Source organism: Diaporthe amygdali, assembly GCF_026229845.1.
Source record: "Diaporthe amygdali strain CAA958 chromosome Unknown NODE_2_length_3802984_cov_64_841326, whole genome shotgun sequence".
NCBI classification, from domain to species: Eukaryota; Fungi; Ascomycota; class Sordariomycetes; order Diaporthales; family Diaporthaceae; genus Diaporthe; species Diaporthe amygdali.
Window position 1 is genome coordinate 2898849 of NW_026517022.1, and position 20457 is coordinate 2919305.

Sequence of the window (20457 nt, forward strand, 5' to 3'; positions counted from 1 at the left end):
TTCTCAAGTTGTGCAAGGCATAACCTCCGCATGCCACAGTGATATCCATCCAAGACTGCATGCACCGCGTTCCCCGGCGCCGGCACATCTGTGGCTGCCGGGCCGAGGGACGAACACACCCGGCCCCGAACCTTCCTATACGATTGGGACCCGCTGTCCCACGCAATTCACAACGGAAAGGCCCCGTTCATTACTCATGCCCAGCGGAGGTCTCAGGTGAGACGTGCGTAATACTATACGGCTCCTAGCTTTTTTCCCCTTTTGGTGGCGGGGTCTTCCGGGTGCTGACGAACACGATCATGAGAGGGAGCACTGCCAAAGGAGGTGTAGCGCCTGGCGTGAGTCAGATGGTCGTCACGATCGCCACCACCGGGCCATCGTTGATCATCTAGCCAGTTTGGCAGTTACGAGAAAGACGGCGTGTCGTCAGGCTATCAGACCGGAAGCTCAAGGCAGCGTGGGGCTTGTCACCGCCAACGATTCGACAGACGAACCAAGATTTGCCTAGTTGGTCCTCGCGCTCAACACCATCGCGAGCATTGGAATCTGCGCTTGCTGTAATAACTCTTCAGATAGAACGGAAAGCAAAGATCTAGCATCGTTCCAAGGATTAGGCACAAGGCAATCACAATTATGAAGTCTGGCACAGATATGTGTGTGGGTAGGATGTATTTCATTCCTATTTGAAGTCTAAGCTTCAATATAAATCAACGCATTCAGCATAAGCTAGGCCGCCCGATCACGGAACCTCCTGCCCTGAACGCCATCTTTCCTGATGGAGCCACCTCCACCAACCCATTTCCTTTTACTCCCGGCTAACTTGTCAGACGAATAAAACAAAACTGTTCTAGGGGTCGACGCGTTGATGTTCCGGGGTCCCGCGAGTCCCTCCTGCAGCTCCTTCCTCTGCTTGATCTGGTCCTTGATCTCAATACTCCTGACCGTGGTCCGGATCGCCCACATGAGAGCGATGAGACGCTCCGGCGATGGCAGAGGCGACAACTTGCTCGCAGACTCGTGCTCGGTGACCCCTTGGGAACCGCGTGCCCTAGTGAGACTCAACCGCAATGCCTCGAGCGTCGCATCCTGAAGAGGACGCGCCAGCTGTCGGTTGCAGGTTAGAATCTTGCGCAGGGTTCGGAGCCGCAGGGTCTTGGAGCGAGAGCTGCTGCTGGTTGTCGAGTGCGCCGTCGCCGTTGTCGAATGGGTTAGACTCGAGCCACTGGTCGACGTCGAAGTGTTGGTTGACGTCAAAGGCGATATCGAAATGCTGTTGGTCACCAGAGAAATGATCGAGGTCAAGATCACTTGCGTTGGGGGAAGAGGCGAGGAGGCTCTCATAGACATTGAGATCATCGCCAACGGACGCGTCTCCCACAGGGAGAGGAGCGTTGTCGAAGAGCTGTACGCCAGCAACAGGAGTTGTTGGAACATGAGCAGCGCTGGATGCAGCGACTGCGTCGAAGCCTGACCAGAGGGAGACATCTCCACCTGCCGTTGACACTGCAGGTCATTACACAATACCGCTGCTGGATATTGTGTCATCGGGGTGGAGTTGTCAGTCTGGGAGGCTTCGGCAGCGCGCGGAGCAGCTGCTGTGTTCAGCTCTTCGGTGGCGGGCTCGAATTCGGGTTCCTCGGGCACGGGGGTGAGTGCCGGTGAGATGGAGGCCGGGTTGACGGTCTTTGGTGTTTGGTTTGACTTGTTGACCAGCTCCTCGATCAGGTCCATACTGGCCTGGGAGGGCTGGAGGAGCCCGTTGATTTCGTGGGAGGGGAAGAGAGGCTGCGAAAGGGTCATGGAGTTGCTGCTTGGTGCAGCCGCGCCGCCCAGGTCGGGCCTGACCTTCTTCAGCTCCTGCTGCAACATGGCGTTGGCCCTCTGAAGCTCCAGTACGGCAGCCTCGAGGTCCTTGTTCTTTTGTGCCAGGGCCTCAGTCTCCTGTCGCTTTCGCTCCCGGGAGGACTGGGCTGCTCGGCGGTTTCGGAGCACACGCTCGACACGGCGCTGCTCCTTCTCATCATCAGTCTTGGCCCGCTTCCTGCAAGCCGTTAGTATCTTGGTGTTGTCGCGTTGCTATCGCACCAGTGAATCATACCTTGGAGGCAGGTTAGTCTTTGGCTCTGGTAGCACTTGACCCCACGACTTCCTCTTTTTTGTGGGCTTCTTGTCGGATGAGTCTGCGGTATCGTCCTCGGGGCCGGGAGTTGCGAAGTCTTCTGGCGAGAACGAGTCCGTTGGCTCTGGGGTCGAGAACAGTGCTGATGGGTCCATGGTTGCCGGTGTTGATGACTCGTTTCCGAATAGGCTTGGGAACGAATCTGACACGGACTCGTGCTTGACGAGAGGCGACGGTGTTGGTGTGGACTCCATTGTGTGGTTGTGGAGATCTGTGTGGGTGGTTGAAAGTACAGGAACAGCCCAAACTGAAGGTTCTGGGCTTGCAGGCTGTAGCCGGTCTAGTGAGGCTGCTGTCCTACGTGTGATTCGCGGTACTAGGATTGTCCGATATTCTGCTGTTGGTGATGTTTTTGTTGATGCAGGTGGAGAGTGCTACGTTCCGAGATGATGGAAGTTGCGGGTGGATGGACAATTACACAGATTTGATGGGGAGGGAAGGTGCTGGAGAGTCAACTAAGGTCTCAGCATAATTGTGGGGATTGGTTGATTCGAGAGGCGGTTTGGTGAAGGAGATGTGGCTTCTTCCCTCTTCGAAATGACAGATTTGCAATAATACTAGAATATGTATGGGCGAAATCAAGGAAGTAAGGAAAGAACGACTGGCGTCTGGCTGTTGCCTGGGCGGATTGCTAAGGTGTGCTGAGCAGTGCCTTCCTCTGGACAGGTTGGGGCAACGTGGCCTTTTTTATCCCAAGCTGGGCTGGCAGTCAAAGCCCCCTGACCAAGGGAGACTTGGAGCTTGGCCCGCGCCGGCACCAAAAGAGTGACTGCCTGAGGCACCAAGCATGAGGAATTGTGGGTCGTGCCTTCCCCGGGTGAGACTCGGCTGATGTGCAGGGAGGTGCGACGCTGGCGTATGGTTGGTGGAGGCGAGCTGAGGGGCGGAAGATGGATCGGGAGGTGTGGATCAAAGAGGATAAGCGTGGGTTTGGCCCCCCCAATGCAGGGGAAGTTGCAATTTATGGATCACGGGCAGGGAAGGACGATGCAGCAGGGCAGATGACCCCAGTTTATTGACGGAGACGCACGACACACGTATACACATACGGTGGGAGATAGAGAGGGAGAGAGGGAGAGCAAAGGCAACGGCATTCCCAACTGGCAGTATCATCAGTGCAGCCCAGTACAGCATCGACTTGGACAAAGTTAAGGATGCCAGATCAATGACTGTATGTATGCTGTAGGCTGACACTATGCTGTCGTGGTGGCCAATCGAGAACACTAGGACAACCCACGGACAGGACACGACGCGCACCGGGCATCGACACAGACACAGACGGACTGACACTGAGTCAACCAAGAGTGGCTCCCGCGAGTTTAATCTGGAGGCTATCATTCTGATCGATCCCACCCAAGATCTGACATTTTGTTATTGATCGCATTCTCTCTCTATTGATCCAGGCCAGGCCAAGAGCAAGAGAATAGACTTCATAATGCTCTCCGTATTTAGCAAGCATGGCATTTTACAGTACCAGTGCTGTTGTATGATACGGGACCCAGACTATTAGCTGCGGTAGTCACCTACTCTTAGTCTAATACAGTAGCTGTCACACACACAGCACGCACAAGGACTTGGCCGTTTCCAATTTCGAGAATAAACGGAGCCCTGCCCGTTTGGGCGCGCCGCCCCAAAGTGGAAGGTCGGAATGCTGAGCCGGGACAGCGATCTGGGATCCTGGGGCAGCTGTCACGCCTGCTCCTTCCGCCATCCACCGTCCGCCATCCAGGCCCTCCCGCCCGAGCACGACATCCAATACGGGATTGCGGAAAGGTCCCTGAGATTGACGGTCCCTCCCCTTGCATCCTCCCATCTTATTGCTCGGGAGACTTTGATATCGCCTTGGCCGGTACTGGAGCTGTGGCGCCGACACTGCCGTCCACCGGTGCTCCGGGATATATTGAACCTCGATCATGCCTTTACCACACCTCAGAGCGTCGCGTTCATCCGTCATGCTACCGGGTCTGGTATCTAATTGACGCACACCAGATTGATAGCCGTCTGTCTCTCTTTGACCAGCTGCAACACCCACTGCGCATGCAACGATGCCCCGTCCAAGCCAGCACCATCACTGCACACCGACATCTAGCCCACGATGGCTGATGGCCCCTTGACAACAACGAGCGCGGAACAGCACAAGAAGGGACAAGACATCAAACACCGCCCATCTCTCGCCAGCGAAGCTTGCCCCCACGGACCCGGGGGCCATGACCCTCAACGACGTGGACATCGGCTGGGCCGAGTCAGCGGTCAATCAACCCCGACTCACCGTCGACGGGCTCGGACGAGGTGCCCCAGCCAGCAACAGCTGCACGAACCGGCGGTGGTGCGCTGTCATGGCCATTGGACCCCCGGAACTGCAGCCCGACCCCCGCTCACCATTAGACCCGCGACTCCGCGATGGCCCCACGCCTCCACAGCCAGCTTTAGTCCAGCTTGGTCCAGCCAGGCACGAACTGGCATGGAGCTGGCATGGAGCTGGCACGACAGGCCAGGAGTGGACCTGTGCCAGCACCGGAAGCGAAGCCGTCGTATGGGCCAGATGGGGTTCGCCACGGGGAGTTTCGACCTTCGAGAAGGTTTGGCTGGCGTTCTGCGCAGCTCGCTTGCGCAGCTCGCTTGCGACGTTGTGGCTTCGAGAATGAAAAGGGGGCGGGTCCCAGAGCATCTTGTTGGTGCCTGAGGCCACCACAAACCCGCCGAACTGAACGTCCGTGCTGAGGAATTGTCTTCTGGGACCATCCCTTCCTGCCTCCCTTGACAGCTGGGGCCCCCTTTCGTTTCCAAGAGATTTGAAACATGTCTCGACCACGACGACTCAAGCTGGAGTCTCGAAGAACAACCAGGTGCAGAATGGGCAGAGACCAGGCCTTGCCTGTCAACGCGCCCTCAATTTACCCACGAAGCACAAGCAGAGAAACATGGGACACTGAACATATCCGTCTAAGCTCTTGTCTGGGCCATGACCTCGTACGAACGTTAAACATCTCATCCCATCTACCCGGACACGCCCAAGGTTTTCCCAGAGATCTCGACTCATTGCAACGTTTTGAGTTCGCGAAGCTTGTCCCCTATCGCAAGAGTCAAGTCAAATCTAAACAGCCGCGCAGCGTTGGCGCACTGCCACACAAGGGTGCCCTCAGCAAAAATAACCACAAACGTTCAAGGTAGCGCGCGTTGCCGCCACCTGATCCACGGAGCGCGCATTGGAATTGCAATTGCCCCCCAAGCCCCGGTCACACAGTTGTCTTGAAACGGCCAATTTCCAACGGAAGTTTGCTTGAGTAATAAGTCATTAAGATAACCACAACAACGCCCATCGTTTTGCCACCTCCTCGTACCATCGAGCTCCTATTCAGGGTCCTTTGCGGAAGGTGGACGGTTTGGACGGCTAGACGGCTGGGCGAGAAAAGGGATGGTCCGCCGGCCCTAACCAAAAGGGGCAATTGACCAGCCACGGAGTAAGGAGGAAAGCGGCTCAATGGCCCCTCGATGGCACCTCCCTAGGTCGTATGCCAAATGCCGCAGGCCGATACGACCACCACCCTTTTTTCCAAGCCGGGAATTACGGAACGGGATGGAGTGAGGTAAATTGAACTCTACTGCTACGCACAACTCTCAGTTGGTAGGTACGGAATGTAAACGCTGGACTGAGAGGGCCCGTCAGGCCGCCTGCTTGGGCTGCTGCTTGCTCCTCGTGTCTTACGCGAGCTGATTGACGCACTGCGGGTCGCTCTGACGTAAGTCCAAGGCCCCGATCATCGCAAGACGTCGGCTGCCGCCTCAGCTGATTTGCGTGATTGTTACCTGCGCGGTGCTGCGTAAGCGACCAAGCCACTCGGAGCATCGTAAGGCAGAAGAAGACGGCCATAGGCAACAGGTCTCCTTCCGATGGCGTTAGTGCACTGCTTTTTGCCGCCCTCGGCTGCTTGGGTGAGTAAGTCCATGTTGCTGAGTCACGGGCGATTTTGAGAGTTCGTGCGAGTTCAGGGTTAAACCCTGGGTGATGACGCTTTCTGCATGAGCAGCTGCTCATGTGATCCAAGTAGGTAGGTATGGGCGAGTGTAGTGAAGATCACTGGATTTAGTCTCCATCGTGAATCCGAATGCGCCAAGGTATAGGATATGCATGTGTTGGTATTCCCCATCACCATGTCAACTTCAAGACAAGTGCACTGATAGAGATGCCGTGGGGAGGTTGGCGAGCCGGGTAATCAACGTCCTTCTCACCTGTTCCGAATAAGTTGTTACTTCCCTTGTGATGGATCGTAGCAGATCGTCATTGCGCCCCCAGAGAAAGTTGATCATGACGCATTTGCCTCCTCGACTGTTGTTCTGAATACATCGTCGACAATATAATACTCCTGGCTCTTAAGGCCTCCTCCGACCACGTCAACATTACAACCTTCCTCTAATCTGAGACAACGGCAGAGTTCGTTGAACCTTGGTTGATTCATATTCTGACGGAGTAGAAATCCAGGTGAATGAAGGAATGCGACAAAACCCGATTACGGCAGAAAGGGAAGTTGGACATCACAGGCCACTAGGAACTATATACAGACGGCGTGAGTTGTTGGGGTCGATCCTGAAGAAATCAACGCCGAGTAAATCGATTGAGAAGTACGTGAGCTAACATATCTTCTTCAGTAATACTGCTTGAAACAAAGTCATGAGAAAATTGGAAAAGTAATTTACTGAAGACTATTCATTTGAGATATGATGTGGGCGTCCACGTGCAGCTAAGGCTCTACAACATATGTTTTGAAGCAAGACCACACTCAGGCTGATCAGCTAGCAAGTGCTCATTGCCTGTTATCGAAGTATCAAATCCAAAGTCGTTTAACTATGTCTATATCAAGTCCAGTGTCTGGAAGCTTGCTCCTTGAAACCACTTGTCGATTTCGCTTTGCTCCTGAGGAGACTTGCTCAGAGCATCCATCTGGTCATCATATGACCGCACGAATATCCCCAGACCGATCCTTTCATACTTATGAAGTCTCTTGGTGGATTTACGGACAACCAGGAAAAACGACAGTAACCCAAACCATGGTCCTTCAACCCCAAGTTTTCTGCACTCTGCAAGTATTGGTTCTGCGTCCATTTGCTTTGTCCATTGGACGCACAGTACATCTTGTTTCCCGGTTGAGGTATTCACATCCGATTCTGAATCTGGTCTCATATCGACTGTTTTCCCAGTTTGTGGATGCCTGACGTCGAAGCGGAACTCTTCGACGTCTGGGCCATCCGGCCTATACTCCATGCACACGCTACTCAGCAGCTCTGCTGGTAGGACAGGCGCGCGAATAGTGAGCACTGCGTCAGAGAGTGAGCCCGTGGGATCAAGCCCAGCGACTGAATATTGAACGTCGATAACCTCAACAACAAAAATGGGCTCCGGCGCAGCCAGTCCTAGTTCTGTGTCGTCTACAAAATGCTGAAGGAAGTATACGGGACTCAAGACCGATGCCCAAGACCATGTCGGTGCAATGTATGTCTCGTGTCGGTTGTGTAGCTCCATCGGCACCATCTGCCAGGTCATATGCTCTCGGAGATATTTCCTCCACATTCCTGCAAAGTATTCTCCCCTGTTGGCTTGCTTCAGTCGCTTCGCGAGGCCCGATGCCGCTGCCAGACGATCTTTCGCGTGGCTCAAGGACCTATACGTGTAATTGCTGACAAGCGCCTGCCACAAGCTATCGATTTGCGCCGGCTTGCCCTCGCTCGCTTCTCGGAGAGCACGGTCGAAACCGAGCTTCATTGACTTCTTAGGCCGGAAATCCAACCCGAATCCCCGTGGTTCGCTTTCCACCAATCCGCACTGGCAATATGTCGCAGATTTGCATTCCCAGACAAGCTCCGAAGCTGTGAAATGTAAAATGCGCGTCGAAAGGAGCCTCTCCTGAAGGGCCCACGCCCGCTTGCTGAGAGGGCACTTGATTTCGTCGCTAAAATCGTCGGAGTTGAACTCATCGTGATTGAAGACTTCCCGCACGTACACACCAGTCGAGCGTTTCAATGTTCCAAGCTTCCCGAGAGAACATGGGCGTCTCTGTAACTGATCTGACTGCTCTTTGTTGTCTGAGCTTCTGTCTCTGCTACTGTCGCTGGTATTGACGGTTTCGACTTTCTCAGGATTATTGCGGACGAGTGAACCTGGCGGGTTGTTGCCTGGTAAATATCGCATGATTGAGGCCTGTCCCGCACCACTGAAAATCGAGCATGCCTGTCCTCCTGATTGCCAATCTTCCCAATAATCCTTAATTTGATTCTCGTCGAGCCAGCCTACGTCTTTTGATTTCTGGCTGGGGTCATCTAATTTGCCCCGGGTCAGAGAGTGAGCCTGGCCATCGTCTAATGTTTTGTATTCCACTGCGACCTCCCAAGACTTAGACCCGGAGAGGCTCGGAGTGGGTCTGAAGCAGCCACCCCTGGAGTCATGAGATGCATTGGCAGCAAGAGTAAGTGCGGCATTTGAATAGATATAGGCCATTTGAGCAGATTCCCGTTGCCAATCAGCCTCGTCGTCTTGGATAATACAAAGGGAGTCGATCCACAGGTATCTCACTCCCAGCCGACGGACAATCAGGGTCGCCTCTTGGAACGTTCTCGGAAGCTGCGAGAACGAGATGCCCTTCTTCCTTTCGGCGACAGTCGCTAAGGTTGTTTGAATTAAGGTCGAAGTTCCCCAGCAATGGCTAAGGGTGATATATTGGCCTCTTTTCCCTCCCGTCTCAACAATCTTGAATTCTTCACCCTGGTCTACGTTAGCATGGAATTGTGCATGAAATATTGTAAGAGGTGGTGGAGTGATCTTAACTGCAGAATTCCCGATATCCAGAACTCTGGTTGGCAGAACTGGATCGTTTTCCGTAAGACAATGTGGGTGAGTCTTGCACCTTTGCAACCATTCTTTGACCTGCTTGACGCTATCGTCGAATTCTGTACTAGTAGATTGAAAATGATTCAAGACTGGATATGCCAGGCATCGTCGCGAATTTTCTGTGTACTGATCAACACGACATGATCGAAACGACAGAAACTGTTCTGAGACGATGCGGAAGAAAATGCTTATGTCTTACCAGACCCTTTGACAGAATAAAAGATCAGTTCTTCCCACTCGGAAACATCGGACGGTCTCGTAACAACATGGCCACCGTGAGCAATTGTTACTTGCACTACCTTCTTGTGTTTTTGGCACGAGGGGCGTGTCATGAGACCAGTGTAGAGGGTCGCGCAAACGGCACATCCTTTCGAGGCTGACTCCTCTAGTGCCACGATGGTCGTCGACATGATCCAGTATTCAACGCCAACTGGTACTTCAGCTTTCTTTGGGGGGTCCTGTCTGAAAAGAATCAATGATGGACAAGTTTTCTGATCACAGGAACTATGCATAGGTAGGCACAGCAAACAGGGCTGGGACATTGGCAGACACGATGCACCGCCATGCGTGGCTGGCACCCGTGTTGTGTCGAGGAGACCCATCTGAGATGGCGATCAGGCAACCGAAGAACTCGTTGTAGATCTTATGAGATGACGTTGAAGAGACGACGATAAGAAGCTGAAAGCCTGGCTGCGCTCATATGGTCGGATGCACTTGGAGATCACAGAGCTGACAGAGTTTACACAAAAACTTCCGCAGACAACGGCGGGAATTACCCGGTCAAATGCAATGTAATGGGTACCCAGGGGGACCCATAAATATTTAGCTTGGCTGGTTGATCCACAAGGATGGCCTAAATGGGTCTCTTCCCAGAGTGACTCGACGGTCAAGCGGCGCGGCCAGATGCTTGTCACAACATTAGGTTCTTTAGCATGATATACGATTCAAATCTGTGATGCTATCACGTTCCCATTATCTTTGTTACTGGCTCCACAACCAGTGGTAAATGTACAAAGCGAGGTGTCGTCTGACTATTGGATTGCCGCTATCGAGACACGCAGGTCGACAGCACGATATTACAAAACCCTTCCATCTTTGCGCCGAGAATAGCAATTAGTCCGGGTCTAATTGAGAGCATAATGTGACGACTATTCACACGTACGTCCCCTTCCTCGGGCCAAAGTAATCACCTTTCGCCACCTTGAGCCTGGCACAAGAGGACGCCTCACAGCCCTTCTCGGGGTCATTGCCCCACCAGTCAATCGTGTACCCGTGATAGTGGACGGCGAAGAATATGATAACGCCGGCGATGGCAATAGCGGATGAGAAGCCGGCCGAAAGGATGTAATTGTACTTTGACCAGAAAGCGAGGTAGCGGCGGCGAATGAAAACCATGCTGAACCATGCTGGCAGCAGGGCCGGCCAGATGTAGGCGATATTGTACGGTGCCCAGTGGACGCCGCCGCTCAAGACCATGACGGGGTGGATCTTGCTGATCCAGTGCGACTTGGGCAACCGCTTGGTCACGAAGTAGAGGACAATGGGCAGCGCGAAGCCAACGGGGAAGGCGGACAGCATGGCTGTGTATTGTGCTCCGGTGCCGAAGACCTTGCGGGCGCCGAGGCTGCCAAAGAGAACGGCCGCCGTGAAGTAGGTATTGACGCCGGGGCAGGTGAATCTGTTTGCCTGATTGCTGTTGATGGAAGTTTAGCATCTTGTGCTGCGGCTCCTAGAAGCTGTCTCGCAGCCAATGGCTTCGCGGACGTGGCAACACATTTGGTACTTACGCTTCACAAAGATCAGGAATATTCATGATCTGAAAGTTCATAACACCTGTGCATACAAGGGCAGACACGATGGTAGACACGACCTGCGCCGTAAAGGTATGGCGCTGTGGTATCTTGAGATAATGAGCTAGCTTGAGATCGTTGGCAAAGTCGAGAGCATGTGCCGTGGTCACGTATCTGTCGATCAGGGCTCCCAGTCAGTTCCTCGATTTCAAGAATGTCCTGTTGATACAACAGAATGGGAGAAATGCTTCTCATCAGTGAATAATACATACCCGAAACATTTGAAGAAGTTCATAGCCAGCGCGTTTCCGGGCTGCCAGCCACCACCGATGAACTCCGCGAGGACGCTGTGCGAGCGGTTCATGTCAGCGCCATATCCTGACGACGAGAGCATCAGAGAGCAACTCACTTGAACTCGACCTCCATTCCAGTCGTCGCTTTGATGATTCCAGTGGGAATAATGAAAACCAGTGCTAGGGCAAGACCAAAGAAGACAACGCCGACGCTTGTGTAAGTAGGCCAGACTGCAATGGCAGCACACCCCAAAGCGATAGCAACGAGGTTGAGAATGGCATACCACCATTCAGGAACTGCAACAGACAGTCACTTAGTCAGTCAACCACTTTGCGATAGACACAAATCCCTAGAGACTAGAGCCTCGGTGAAATTTGAAATACCTTCGGAATAGGCACGCATCAGTCTGCTGTGGACATCAGTGAAATCGTCGTTGGCGCGGAACCCCTTTTTGAAACTCTTCATCAAGCTGCGGAAGCCGAGAGCGATATCGTGCCGGTGGTGAAGGTACGCATAAGAGATTGTGGCGGCGTAGACCGAGAAGAAGAACCAGTAGCTGCAAATCCACGCAGCAGACACAAACACTGGAGAGTATTCCTGATAACTCGCTTCGTCCAGCCAGCTTCGGTCGTCCAAAATCACCGAGACGTTGTAGGTCTTTCCGTAGTGGTTGAACATGCTGTTTGAGTTGATGGGTAGGTACCCAGTGTTGTACGCGTTAGTGTAGTAGATTCCGATGATGACCAGGCCGCCAAGAAAGGTGCCAAACAAGATGTTGACAGTGACGCTGAAGGGAATGACAAGGGGATCCACGTAATGCGTGACAATGTTCCAGTCAAATGTCGGCAGGGGGTTGAACCCCAGCCCTTTGTTCATGCCTGTTATGGTAGCCAGGGTAAAGTTCTGGGGTGCAATCCACGCGATCCAGTTAAACAAACTGATAGCCGTGAAGATATAGTCTGGAAACCAGAAGTACACGAACATGCTAATAAAGGCTGCCGAGAAGAAGCGGTACTGTGAGATGCTGAACACTTTCTTCAAGGGGCCTATGACTGGATGATTCACCTCTGACGGTTTGCAACGGCTTTTGGTCAGCAAGGATCATACACCAATTTCTGAAGCATATTCCGGACTAACCGTTGTGAAGCGCCTTATTCAGCGCAATGGTAACGAGTGATCGTGGGTACAGACAAAATGAAGGGTAGACCAGGAACCTCCTCGAAAGCCCCGCAAACCCGTATCCCATAAGGTTGGTGGACAGAGCCAGCAGAATCTGATATACGAAGGATTTCGCGTACTTTTGCCCGAAATACTTGTCCATCCACTGCGTGAAGACTGAAACAGGTGTCAGTTGCGTTGCAAATCTTTTCACAGTTACCGCGCGAGGCATCAACTTGTGGCAGGTAGATGGCCATCGAGCGGCTACAGGGTCAAGTTAACATACTAATATATCGTGAGCTTGGCAACGTCGATCCAACGTTGGCCATAATTGATATGAGCATATGCTCTTTCTGGTTAAATCTGCCTGGGTTGAGGCTGTGACGGACACCAAAAAGGGTGAAGCCAACATCCGGCAGAAATTTCTCGGCGGCCTTGCCCACCGGAAAGGCCAGCAATTGGACAACTGTCGTGCCCAAGAAGATGCTGGGCTGCCGGACCATGAAAAGCTGGTTGACAAAGGCGACCAGGATGACGAACCCCATTCCAATGAGCCAGGCTCGGATGGTGCTCACGGGCATTGAAGGGTCATCGTGCGCATCGACAACGGCTCGCACCTCAGCATAAGGGCTATTGCTCGTTAGTAGGGCGATCTTGATCTTGGCCTCGTGAATAACACGGGCATGCTCGTCTGGAATTTCGAAGTGCTCGCCGTTGTCGAGGAACTCCTTCAGGTGCTCCAGGGCAGCTGATGGAAAGTTGGGGTCGGTTCCGTGGGTGTAAACCAGCTGCTTGGCAAGCTGTTTCCAGTCGAGGTTAGTGTGAACAGTCCAGGGTGACCAGCGAGCTGATATAGAGTCTGCCTCACCTGCCTGGAATCCTCGAGATTGAGATCTCGTGCGGATTGCTGAGCCTCCAGAACTTCTTCAACAGTAGCCTCGAGTTCCCTACAACTCCCTGAGCTCGGGTACGCCCGTTATGGCATTTTCATGTTGCAATTTACCTCGCTATCTCCTCGATGGAGATTTTGAAGTCCAGGTCATCCAGTGTCTGAGCGGAGTGGAATCAGCTAACCGGATTTTTAATACATCCTATGGACTATGAGGGTTCAGTGGAGGAGATCTACTCACATCAGGCTCACGTAGCGCCTCGATAGCGTCGTTGCCCGTTGACTTCTCTGTGACTATTGCCATTGTCGTACGCAGTTGAGGGGCAGAGTCTATTCCCAAGGAGCTAATAACAGTTGAGCGGGGGACAGCACAACCAAAGGATTAAGTATTTAGAAATGGAAGATGCTGCACTAGCAAACTAAGCCATCGTTGGCGTGTAATGCGATCTTTTAATCTCCATGAGCAGAATCGAATTCATCCATATCCTCAACTCTCGATAGCGGGGTGGCGGTCTAACATTCCGCTTCTGGCTTTCCCCGTATGTCGTGCTAATAACGGATTCTGTCTGCAATGTGACTTGATAGCGGTCCAGCTGTCGTGATGACAGGGTTTGCATGCATCATTATCAGGTACGCATATCAATGCTAGATATCAGGACGAGTCTCACCAGACACCGGACAATCCAGAGAGCACCCGGCTTGGCATCCACTGTAAAAACTGACACGCAATTCGGCTCTCTTCGCCAAGACACAAGCCCAGGATACAATAGGCATAGTAGGTGGGCTTGTTCACATATCAGTGGATCCACGTTGTATGAGTGTGGACATATCTCCGAGCACACTACACGTGCTGTGGCACGACGCGAACCGAAGCAGGCTTTGAGAGCTATGCGCCTTTAATCATTACTGTAAGAATATCTAAGGCTTCGTAAATGCGTCCATATCCACCCGCCCACGAGTCTTGTGCTTATAAGCTGCTGCATGGTCTATAGAGGCTTGAGCCATTATTCCCAATCGTCATCCTGAATCTTTGTCGTAATTCTTACTGGTTCGCTCTATATCCATCGGCATAGTCTCATTCGAAGGGATTTTCGAAAATCAGAGATCTCCCCGGTGAAGCTGCATAGAACCGACCGGATTTGGTGGCATAGATGTCCGTCCTACAGTCGTATGGAAAGCTCCCGCCGTTTTTGGGAGATGTACGGATGGAAAAAATAATTTGAATTATCCACAATTAGCACGTGTGGTAGGATAAAGTTTCACTGTACGTTCCAAGTGCATCGATACATATGATCAGAGATGTGGCGCTGATTCCGTTCACGGCACAATATGTATCCATATTTGCAGAAGAGATTGACATGCAGCGGCGAACAAATGCCGCCATTTGAAGTTCCCTGTCCTGTTCCGACAAATTTATAAAATGCCATATGGTGGCTTCTGATTCCCTACCAGTGCCATGATCGAATCTTGTCGTGATCGCAAATCATCTAAGCATTCCTGTGAGTTTTGTGGTTGTAAGTTTGGAATATCAATCGAAGTGATTCACATCCTGAGGCTAAAGAGTGAAAGGATGTCTCTTGAATCCTAGGATATGCACATCACAGAATCAGTATGTCGATTAAATACATAATTGTATTCGCCATCTGCATGTAACGCTTGGTGGCCAAGTGTCAAACCTAGCAACCAACAGCTGCAGAAGCGTGTCCGCTACCCGCATTTACTACATCAATGAATGGTGGCAGGCAAGTGTCAAATTTAGCCACCAACAGTTACATTACGAAGCAAAAATGACGTGTTCCATGCAATAGTTGGTGAAGAATGCCAGGATGGACTATTGGTAGCTGGCTCATGAGTGGATCTCACAGGATCTCGCACGGTGGTTTGATCGTACACAGTCTGTTACGTATATTGAACTTCAAGCTATCCGATGGCCATTTCGACGGCATAGCCAGTGAGTCAATCGAAAAAGATGCTCTTTTATTGCCACCACTTCAGCTGCAGCCACTTCACTGCTCGCAGTCTGTCAATACCACCTGACCCTCTCAAGATGGGACCTTGAAGCCACCAGGAACGAGACGCGTGAACACCCCAGTAGGATCCACCCTAGCCCGTAGATCCTTCAGCTGTTGGACGCTGTTCCCCCCGTAGCTCAAAATTGGGTCCTGCCAGTCTGCGGCGTAGTTCAGGTAGACATACGGATCGTAGGCCGCGAGGTCGCGAGCGGCCTTTTCGATGGCACCAACAAGGGCCTCAGATTCAGCGGTAGCACGCACGTTATCTGCCTCGTCAGACCATGCCTGTGAGAGGAGGCACACAACGCGAGCTCCCTTGCGGTCGGCCAACCCCATTGTATTTTCTGCCGCGCCGCGTTGGTAGATCTTAGGAGGCAGTGGCTCGAATGACAACGACCATGTGAGGCCTTTGATATCTTTGACCCTCTCTAGGCTGCTGCTGTACGCTTCATATGCGGCACGAAGCATTTCCTCTGTCGGGATGAAGGTTGTTGTGGCAAATAGGTATCTATTCCTCGTCAGCAACTGACATAGGGTCTCGGAGGGGTATCGCTGTTTACCGAGACATCCCTGGAGGCAGAAAACTCGCTTGTTGCTGCGTAAGGGCAGTCATGTTGGTGAGGGAAGATGAGCTATAAATGGAAGGCTGATCGAGGAATCCCTGGTAATAAGATGGATTCTCTACTGCTTTGGTGTAGACCAAGTTGTTGACAACGACTGTCATCTTGTTGGTCTGTGAGTATCCGAATCCAGTGAAGAATGATGCATTCTCATCGTAATCTTCAGCTGCCAAAAGGTTGGCAAAGATTTTGATCTGGTCATCTACAGTCGAGAGCGGACTGTAGATGGTAGCAGCCCATACAGGGCCTTGCTTGAATGTCCTCAGGTCCACCCGGGTGACGATACCAAAGTTGTTGGCTCCGCCGCGAAGTCCTCGGAAGAGATCTTTGTTCTGCACCTCACTGGCTTCCACAATAGAGCCGTCGGCCAGGACAATTTCGAAAGCTGTCGCCGTATCACACGTCCAACCGTAGCGAGGCGAGAAGTGAGAGAGGCCACCTCCCAGCGTCAAGCCTCCCACACCCACGCCGGCGATCCGACCTCCAGCAACACCGAGCCCCAGGGGTTCGAGCTTAGCAAAGACGGCGTCCCAAGATGCGGCTGGGCCGAGAGACACAGTCGAGTCCCGGGCATTTACATCGATCGAATTGAGTCTCGACAGGTCGACCGTCACGCCGTCCGGAGCATTTGATGCCCCGGGGTTCCACATATGCCCCCCTGATCGGATTGCGAAACTGCATGAGCCAGCAGCGGCATCAGCGGCTAGCGACTGAACTACGATCGACACATCGCTGGCACTATGCGGTGTAACGAAACACAATGGTCGAATCGAGGACGCCTGTAAAGCGAAATATGACGACAGGGTCGCAGCATAGGCGGAACTACCTGGTAATGACACCTTTTCTGCCCCCAGCAGCTGAACCAGCGCTTCGCACTAGAAACGGAGCCTGATCAACCTCGATGCATTTCAGGATGTATTGCGTACATGATGCAAGAAGGAAACTTTGAACATACCCGGTGCAGGCTGGTGATATCCGTCATTGCCTCTTTTCTTTGGGGTGAGGGAGATGGGCCGGGATGGTGACGTTTGCGATATGGCCAACACAACAATGCTCATAAACGCCCAGATCGTGGGTGTTGACAGAAGCTTAAGTAGTAGGTAGACTGTAAAGAGCAAGTAGGCTGATTTTATAGGGCGAACGAATGTAGTTTCAAGGTCCTTACACAGGGCTCTTCACCCCTCTTCTCTCCTTGAAGCAGTTCGACCGCACCGCCGCAATCGGCTAATGCGACTCCTCGTAGCATTTCCCACGACCAACAGACACACAGCCAACAGTCAGTCTAGACGTACCAACAGTGAGTCTAAAATAAGAAAAATTGGGTCTGGCTGTTATACAGCCAACCCCCCGCCCTTTGTGTAGTAAATGAGATTGGTAGCCAGATTACAGCTCCGGCGAGTCCCCAGCTTTGCGGAGCCTGTTCAAATTACTTAGGCGGTCATTATTGACTATGCCGTTGATTCGGCGCCCCTTCTGGTTCTCTAGACCTTATATAGTTACATCCTCTATTAGCTGCAGCAATTCGATACCAAATCCGCTTCGCCGGATAAGGAGTCCTGGTATCGGTACTCCAGTATGATCTTGCCGTGAGTAAGAGTTAGGCTTCTTAGTAAGAAAGGTAATACGATATCATTGCTTGAACCCAGACTCACCAACAGTTGACGCTCTCCCCCCGTTTACGCTTAGACTATGCGGATCAAGAGCCTTGTACACATCGCCCCAAGTAGCCCCCACTCCAACCGAGACTATAGACTTATTTGACGCAAGCTCGACGGTGTTGATAGAGCCAAGGTCGATTACAGCTCCGTACTGAATGTTAGATGCACCGGCCCAGCTCGTATGGCCACCTGAACGAATAGCAAACTGGCAGCTCTTGCCATCCTCATGCAACTCGACTAACGATTTTACTGCCGCCGAAACATCTTCAGTCGACTGGGCCAGTACAATGCAAACGGGCTGCATCGACGCTTGTTGTACAGAAAAGTACGAATGAAGGGCGGTGTTGTATGCGGCACTTCCAGGGGATGCAACTTTCTATTGGCCCCCTGCGGCTGCTAAGGCAAAACACTACAATAGATACCTTGGTCAGATGCTCGGTTTCGCATCCGACAAAAACGAACAGTAAGAGCGGCGTGTTCTTACGCATATTCTCCCGATATCCATTGTTCTGGCCATGTTGACGTTGGTCTGGTCCATCGTGAAAAGAAATGATTGAAAAGCTCCAATAAAGGTGAGAGACAGGCTGATATTTATTTTGCTCAGGAGAAATTAGTTCTGAGTCTCAGCTTGGACAGAAGTATTTATCAATCCTGGCTTCCGATGCAACTGGCGAAGAAACCAGCCCGGTCTGGCATTTAGTCGGAAGAGTTAGTGAAGGAGTCAAACCCCACTCAAGTGGGCATGGGCTGAACAACCAACATCCTGTGGCACACTGTTTTGCTGCATGAAAAGATCCGATTGAATATGATGAGCCTTGCGGGGTGGACCCATGACTTATTTATGTGCATAGGCGCCTGTGCAATTCTCGTTAGCATGCAAGCCGCCAACTTCGGTGTCAGCCTGAAAGTTGCTCTACCTGGGTACTTCATGAATACGTATATCTAAGGTATCTGAGTAACTCGTACAGGGTCTTTACGCAGTGCCGAATCTTGCAAAACATTGCGAAGGTTCTGTCTTCTGCTGTTGCCGTAGAGATCGGGTTTTCACATCCACGCCTTTAATCTTGACAGCCATTCCAGTCAATTTGAATGCTTTGTTGGACCGCTTGGCATGAAAAGTAGATTTCAATCTTGGGTTCTTCGCGGCCTAAATACGTGCTTCATTTTGGTGGCACCGCATGTATTACTAGTACGGCCATTGACCGTCGTTGAGCGATGGCACGAAGCAGGTTGCCTGACCGCACAGATGACATGGGTCAGCCTGCTTACGGAATTTGCGCTGGAGGGATCCGGCTATCCATTGCTCGCCGTATTTGTGTGTATGAAATTCTCTTGTGCTTAATATCTTTGCCGTCATCTAAAAGAACATATTCTTGAAGCCCAAGCAAGAGCACACAGCTCATACGAAGTGTTCCACGGATCGGTAATGGCCCCTGATCCTTTCCTCATGCTGACGAATGTTCGCCATTCTCAACACCCTGATTTCCCAATCCTGCTCTGAGCTTGGGTGTTGCCTGCACTGTTGTCCATCACCGGCAATAGATGCCTGTGCCTGGAGTAGCATGGTATCGGTAAGCTCATACCGTTGCAGCGGATGTTTTCGACTAGAAGACCAGGTCGCTGCATTCGAATGAGGCAATGGCGGTGGAGCTTGTATTGGCCACGCCCCTTGCTTGTACAAATTTTCGCGACTACCATGTAGCAAGTTCCCAGTCGATCGATTCCGGCGACTGGTAATTGTGACTCTGACAAATTTTACGAATTTGGCAAAGGCGGGCATGCAACCCACAACAATAGCGGTATTATTTTCGGCGAACCTGGAAGAAAACGATTAGTAGGCCAATGCACATCGAAAGTAAAGGATGCGTTCTGTCGACATACACGGAAAGGGCTAATTCCGCTTGATGCCAGGTACTGTCACGGGTGCTGAGTAGCTTGATACGAAAAACAAGACCGATGGCACTTGCAGCAACTCCTCTGTTTGTATTTCTGAATTAGATCCACGACTCTTTCCCGAAGGCGCTGAAGCCTTGTAGAGACAACTTACAATAAAGCAGTAGCAAATAAAGCAAAGAGCTCGAGCTTCCTCTTCAACGGCAGTTGCAACTTGTTCAAAACAGGCATTGGGATGAAGAAGATGAACAAATCAAGTACAACAGAGCCAGAGCTTTGAACAAGGCCCCAATATATCAGACCATTGTTGCTTGATGTTGCCAGGTATTCCAACTCATCCTCCCATGTTTGGCCGACCTTTGGGGCGTCGAAAATGGCGGTAAATGGAATAGATGGGACGTAGATGACAATGCCAAAGACTATTCCAACCCAAACACTCACTCTTATCCAGCGATGAATGCTGAAAAGTTGGAGGTACATCAACAGGATCGCACATTTGGGAAAAAGAAGGACAAGTCCGACAATTGTTGTGTGAGCGAAAATGGTCTGCCAATGATGAATCAGCCATAAGCATTGGACGAATTAATTTGAACATTAAGTCGGAGACTCACCTGCAACTGAGTTGCATTCATCCAGCAAGCTGGCACATCCCACTGATGGCGATTGTATGGATATACTGAGATCATCGCGCACTTGGTGTCAGGAACATATACATACATTAGGGTAGATAATCTGGAGGCCAACGGCATAACTTACACGAGATAAGAAGACATGTGTATGCAATGTTCAAAGCAGCCGCCACCGCCATAAGATCTTTTCATTGTTAGTTCCCAAAAACTCCCATATTGTCACGCACTAGAGGCACTCACAATCCGCCCAGTTTAGCTTGCCCCAATTGATGTATAATCTCACAGCCACTACCAATGTCGCACAACTCGTAAGGATAATTCCGAACGCAAAAGTGGTTGTAGCTAGGCTCTCAGGATCCACGAAATTGGGAATGACGCCATCTGGAGGCGAAGCAGCCGGAAAATCGCAGAGATCTTGTCCGCTGAACTCAGACATTTGAGACATCCTGCATGAA

The 20457-nt window shown here is 51.7% G+C and overlaps 5 protein-coding genes across 5 annotated transcripts; 1 reads left to right on the plus strand and 4 right to left on the minus strand.

Moving 5' to 3' along the window:
* Positions 1 to 726: 726 nt before the first annotated feature.
* On the minus strand, positions 727 to 2373 carry J7T55_012227 (transcriptional activator hac1; the record flags this gene model as incomplete). Its single annotated transcript, XM_053137092.1, has 2 exons — positions 727 to 2041; positions 2099 to 2373. 2 exons carry the CDS (start codon positions 2371 to 2373, stop codon positions 727 to 729), a joined length of 1590 nt encoding a protein of 529 aa, XP_053000028.1.
* A 1454-nt stretch (positions 2374 to 3827) lies between these two features.
* J7T55_012228 (uncharacterized protein) lies at positions 3828 to 4824 on the plus strand (the record flags this gene model as incomplete). Its single annotated transcript, XM_053137093.1, has 2 exons — positions 3828 to 4128; positions 4304 to 4824. 2 exons carry the CDS (start codon positions 3828 to 3830, stop codon positions 4822 to 4824), a joined length of 822 nt encoding a protein of 273 aa, XP_053000029.1.
* A 2204-nt stretch (positions 4825 to 7028) lies between these two features.
* On the minus strand, positions 7029 to 13494 carry J7T55_012229 (Oligopeptide transporter 2; the record flags this gene model as incomplete). The annotated part of the gene is made up of 13 exons (XM_053137094.1): positions 7029 to 8833; positions 9259 to 9517; positions 9582 to 9749; positions 10218 to 10752; positions 10847 to 11023; positions 11122 to 11196; positions 11259 to 11439; positions 11527 to 12210; positions 12281 to 12478; positions 12588 to 13101; positions 13170 to 13248; positions 13305 to 13351; positions 13432 to 13494. 13 exons carry the CDS (start codon positions 13492 to 13494, stop codon positions 7029 to 7031), a joined length of 4785 nt encoding a protein of 1594 aa, XP_053000030.1.
* Positions 13495 to 15232: 1738 nt separating this feature from the next.
* J7T55_012230 (uncharacterized protein) lies at positions 15233 to 16804 on the minus strand (the record flags this gene model as incomplete). The annotated part of the gene is made up of 3 exons (XM_053137095.1): positions 15233 to 15710; positions 15763 to 16697; positions 16778 to 16804. The coding sequence occupies 3 exons, from the start codon at positions 16802 to 16804 to the stop codon at positions 15233 to 15235; spliced, it is 1440 nt and encodes a 479-aa protein (XP_053000031.1).
* A 2075-nt stretch (positions 16805 to 18879) lies between these two features.
* On the minus strand, positions 18880 to 20447 carry J7T55_012231 (uncharacterized protein; the record flags this gene model as incomplete). The annotated part of the gene is made up of 6 exons (XM_053137096.1): positions 18880 to 19297; positions 19362 to 19457; positions 19528 to 19792; positions 19985 to 20065; positions 20130 to 20186; positions 20243 to 20447. 6 exons carry the CDS (start codon positions 20445 to 20447, stop codon positions 18880 to 18882), a joined length of 1122 nt encoding a protein of 373 aa, XP_053000032.1.
* Between the last annotated feature and the right edge of the window lie 10 nt (positions 20448 to 20457).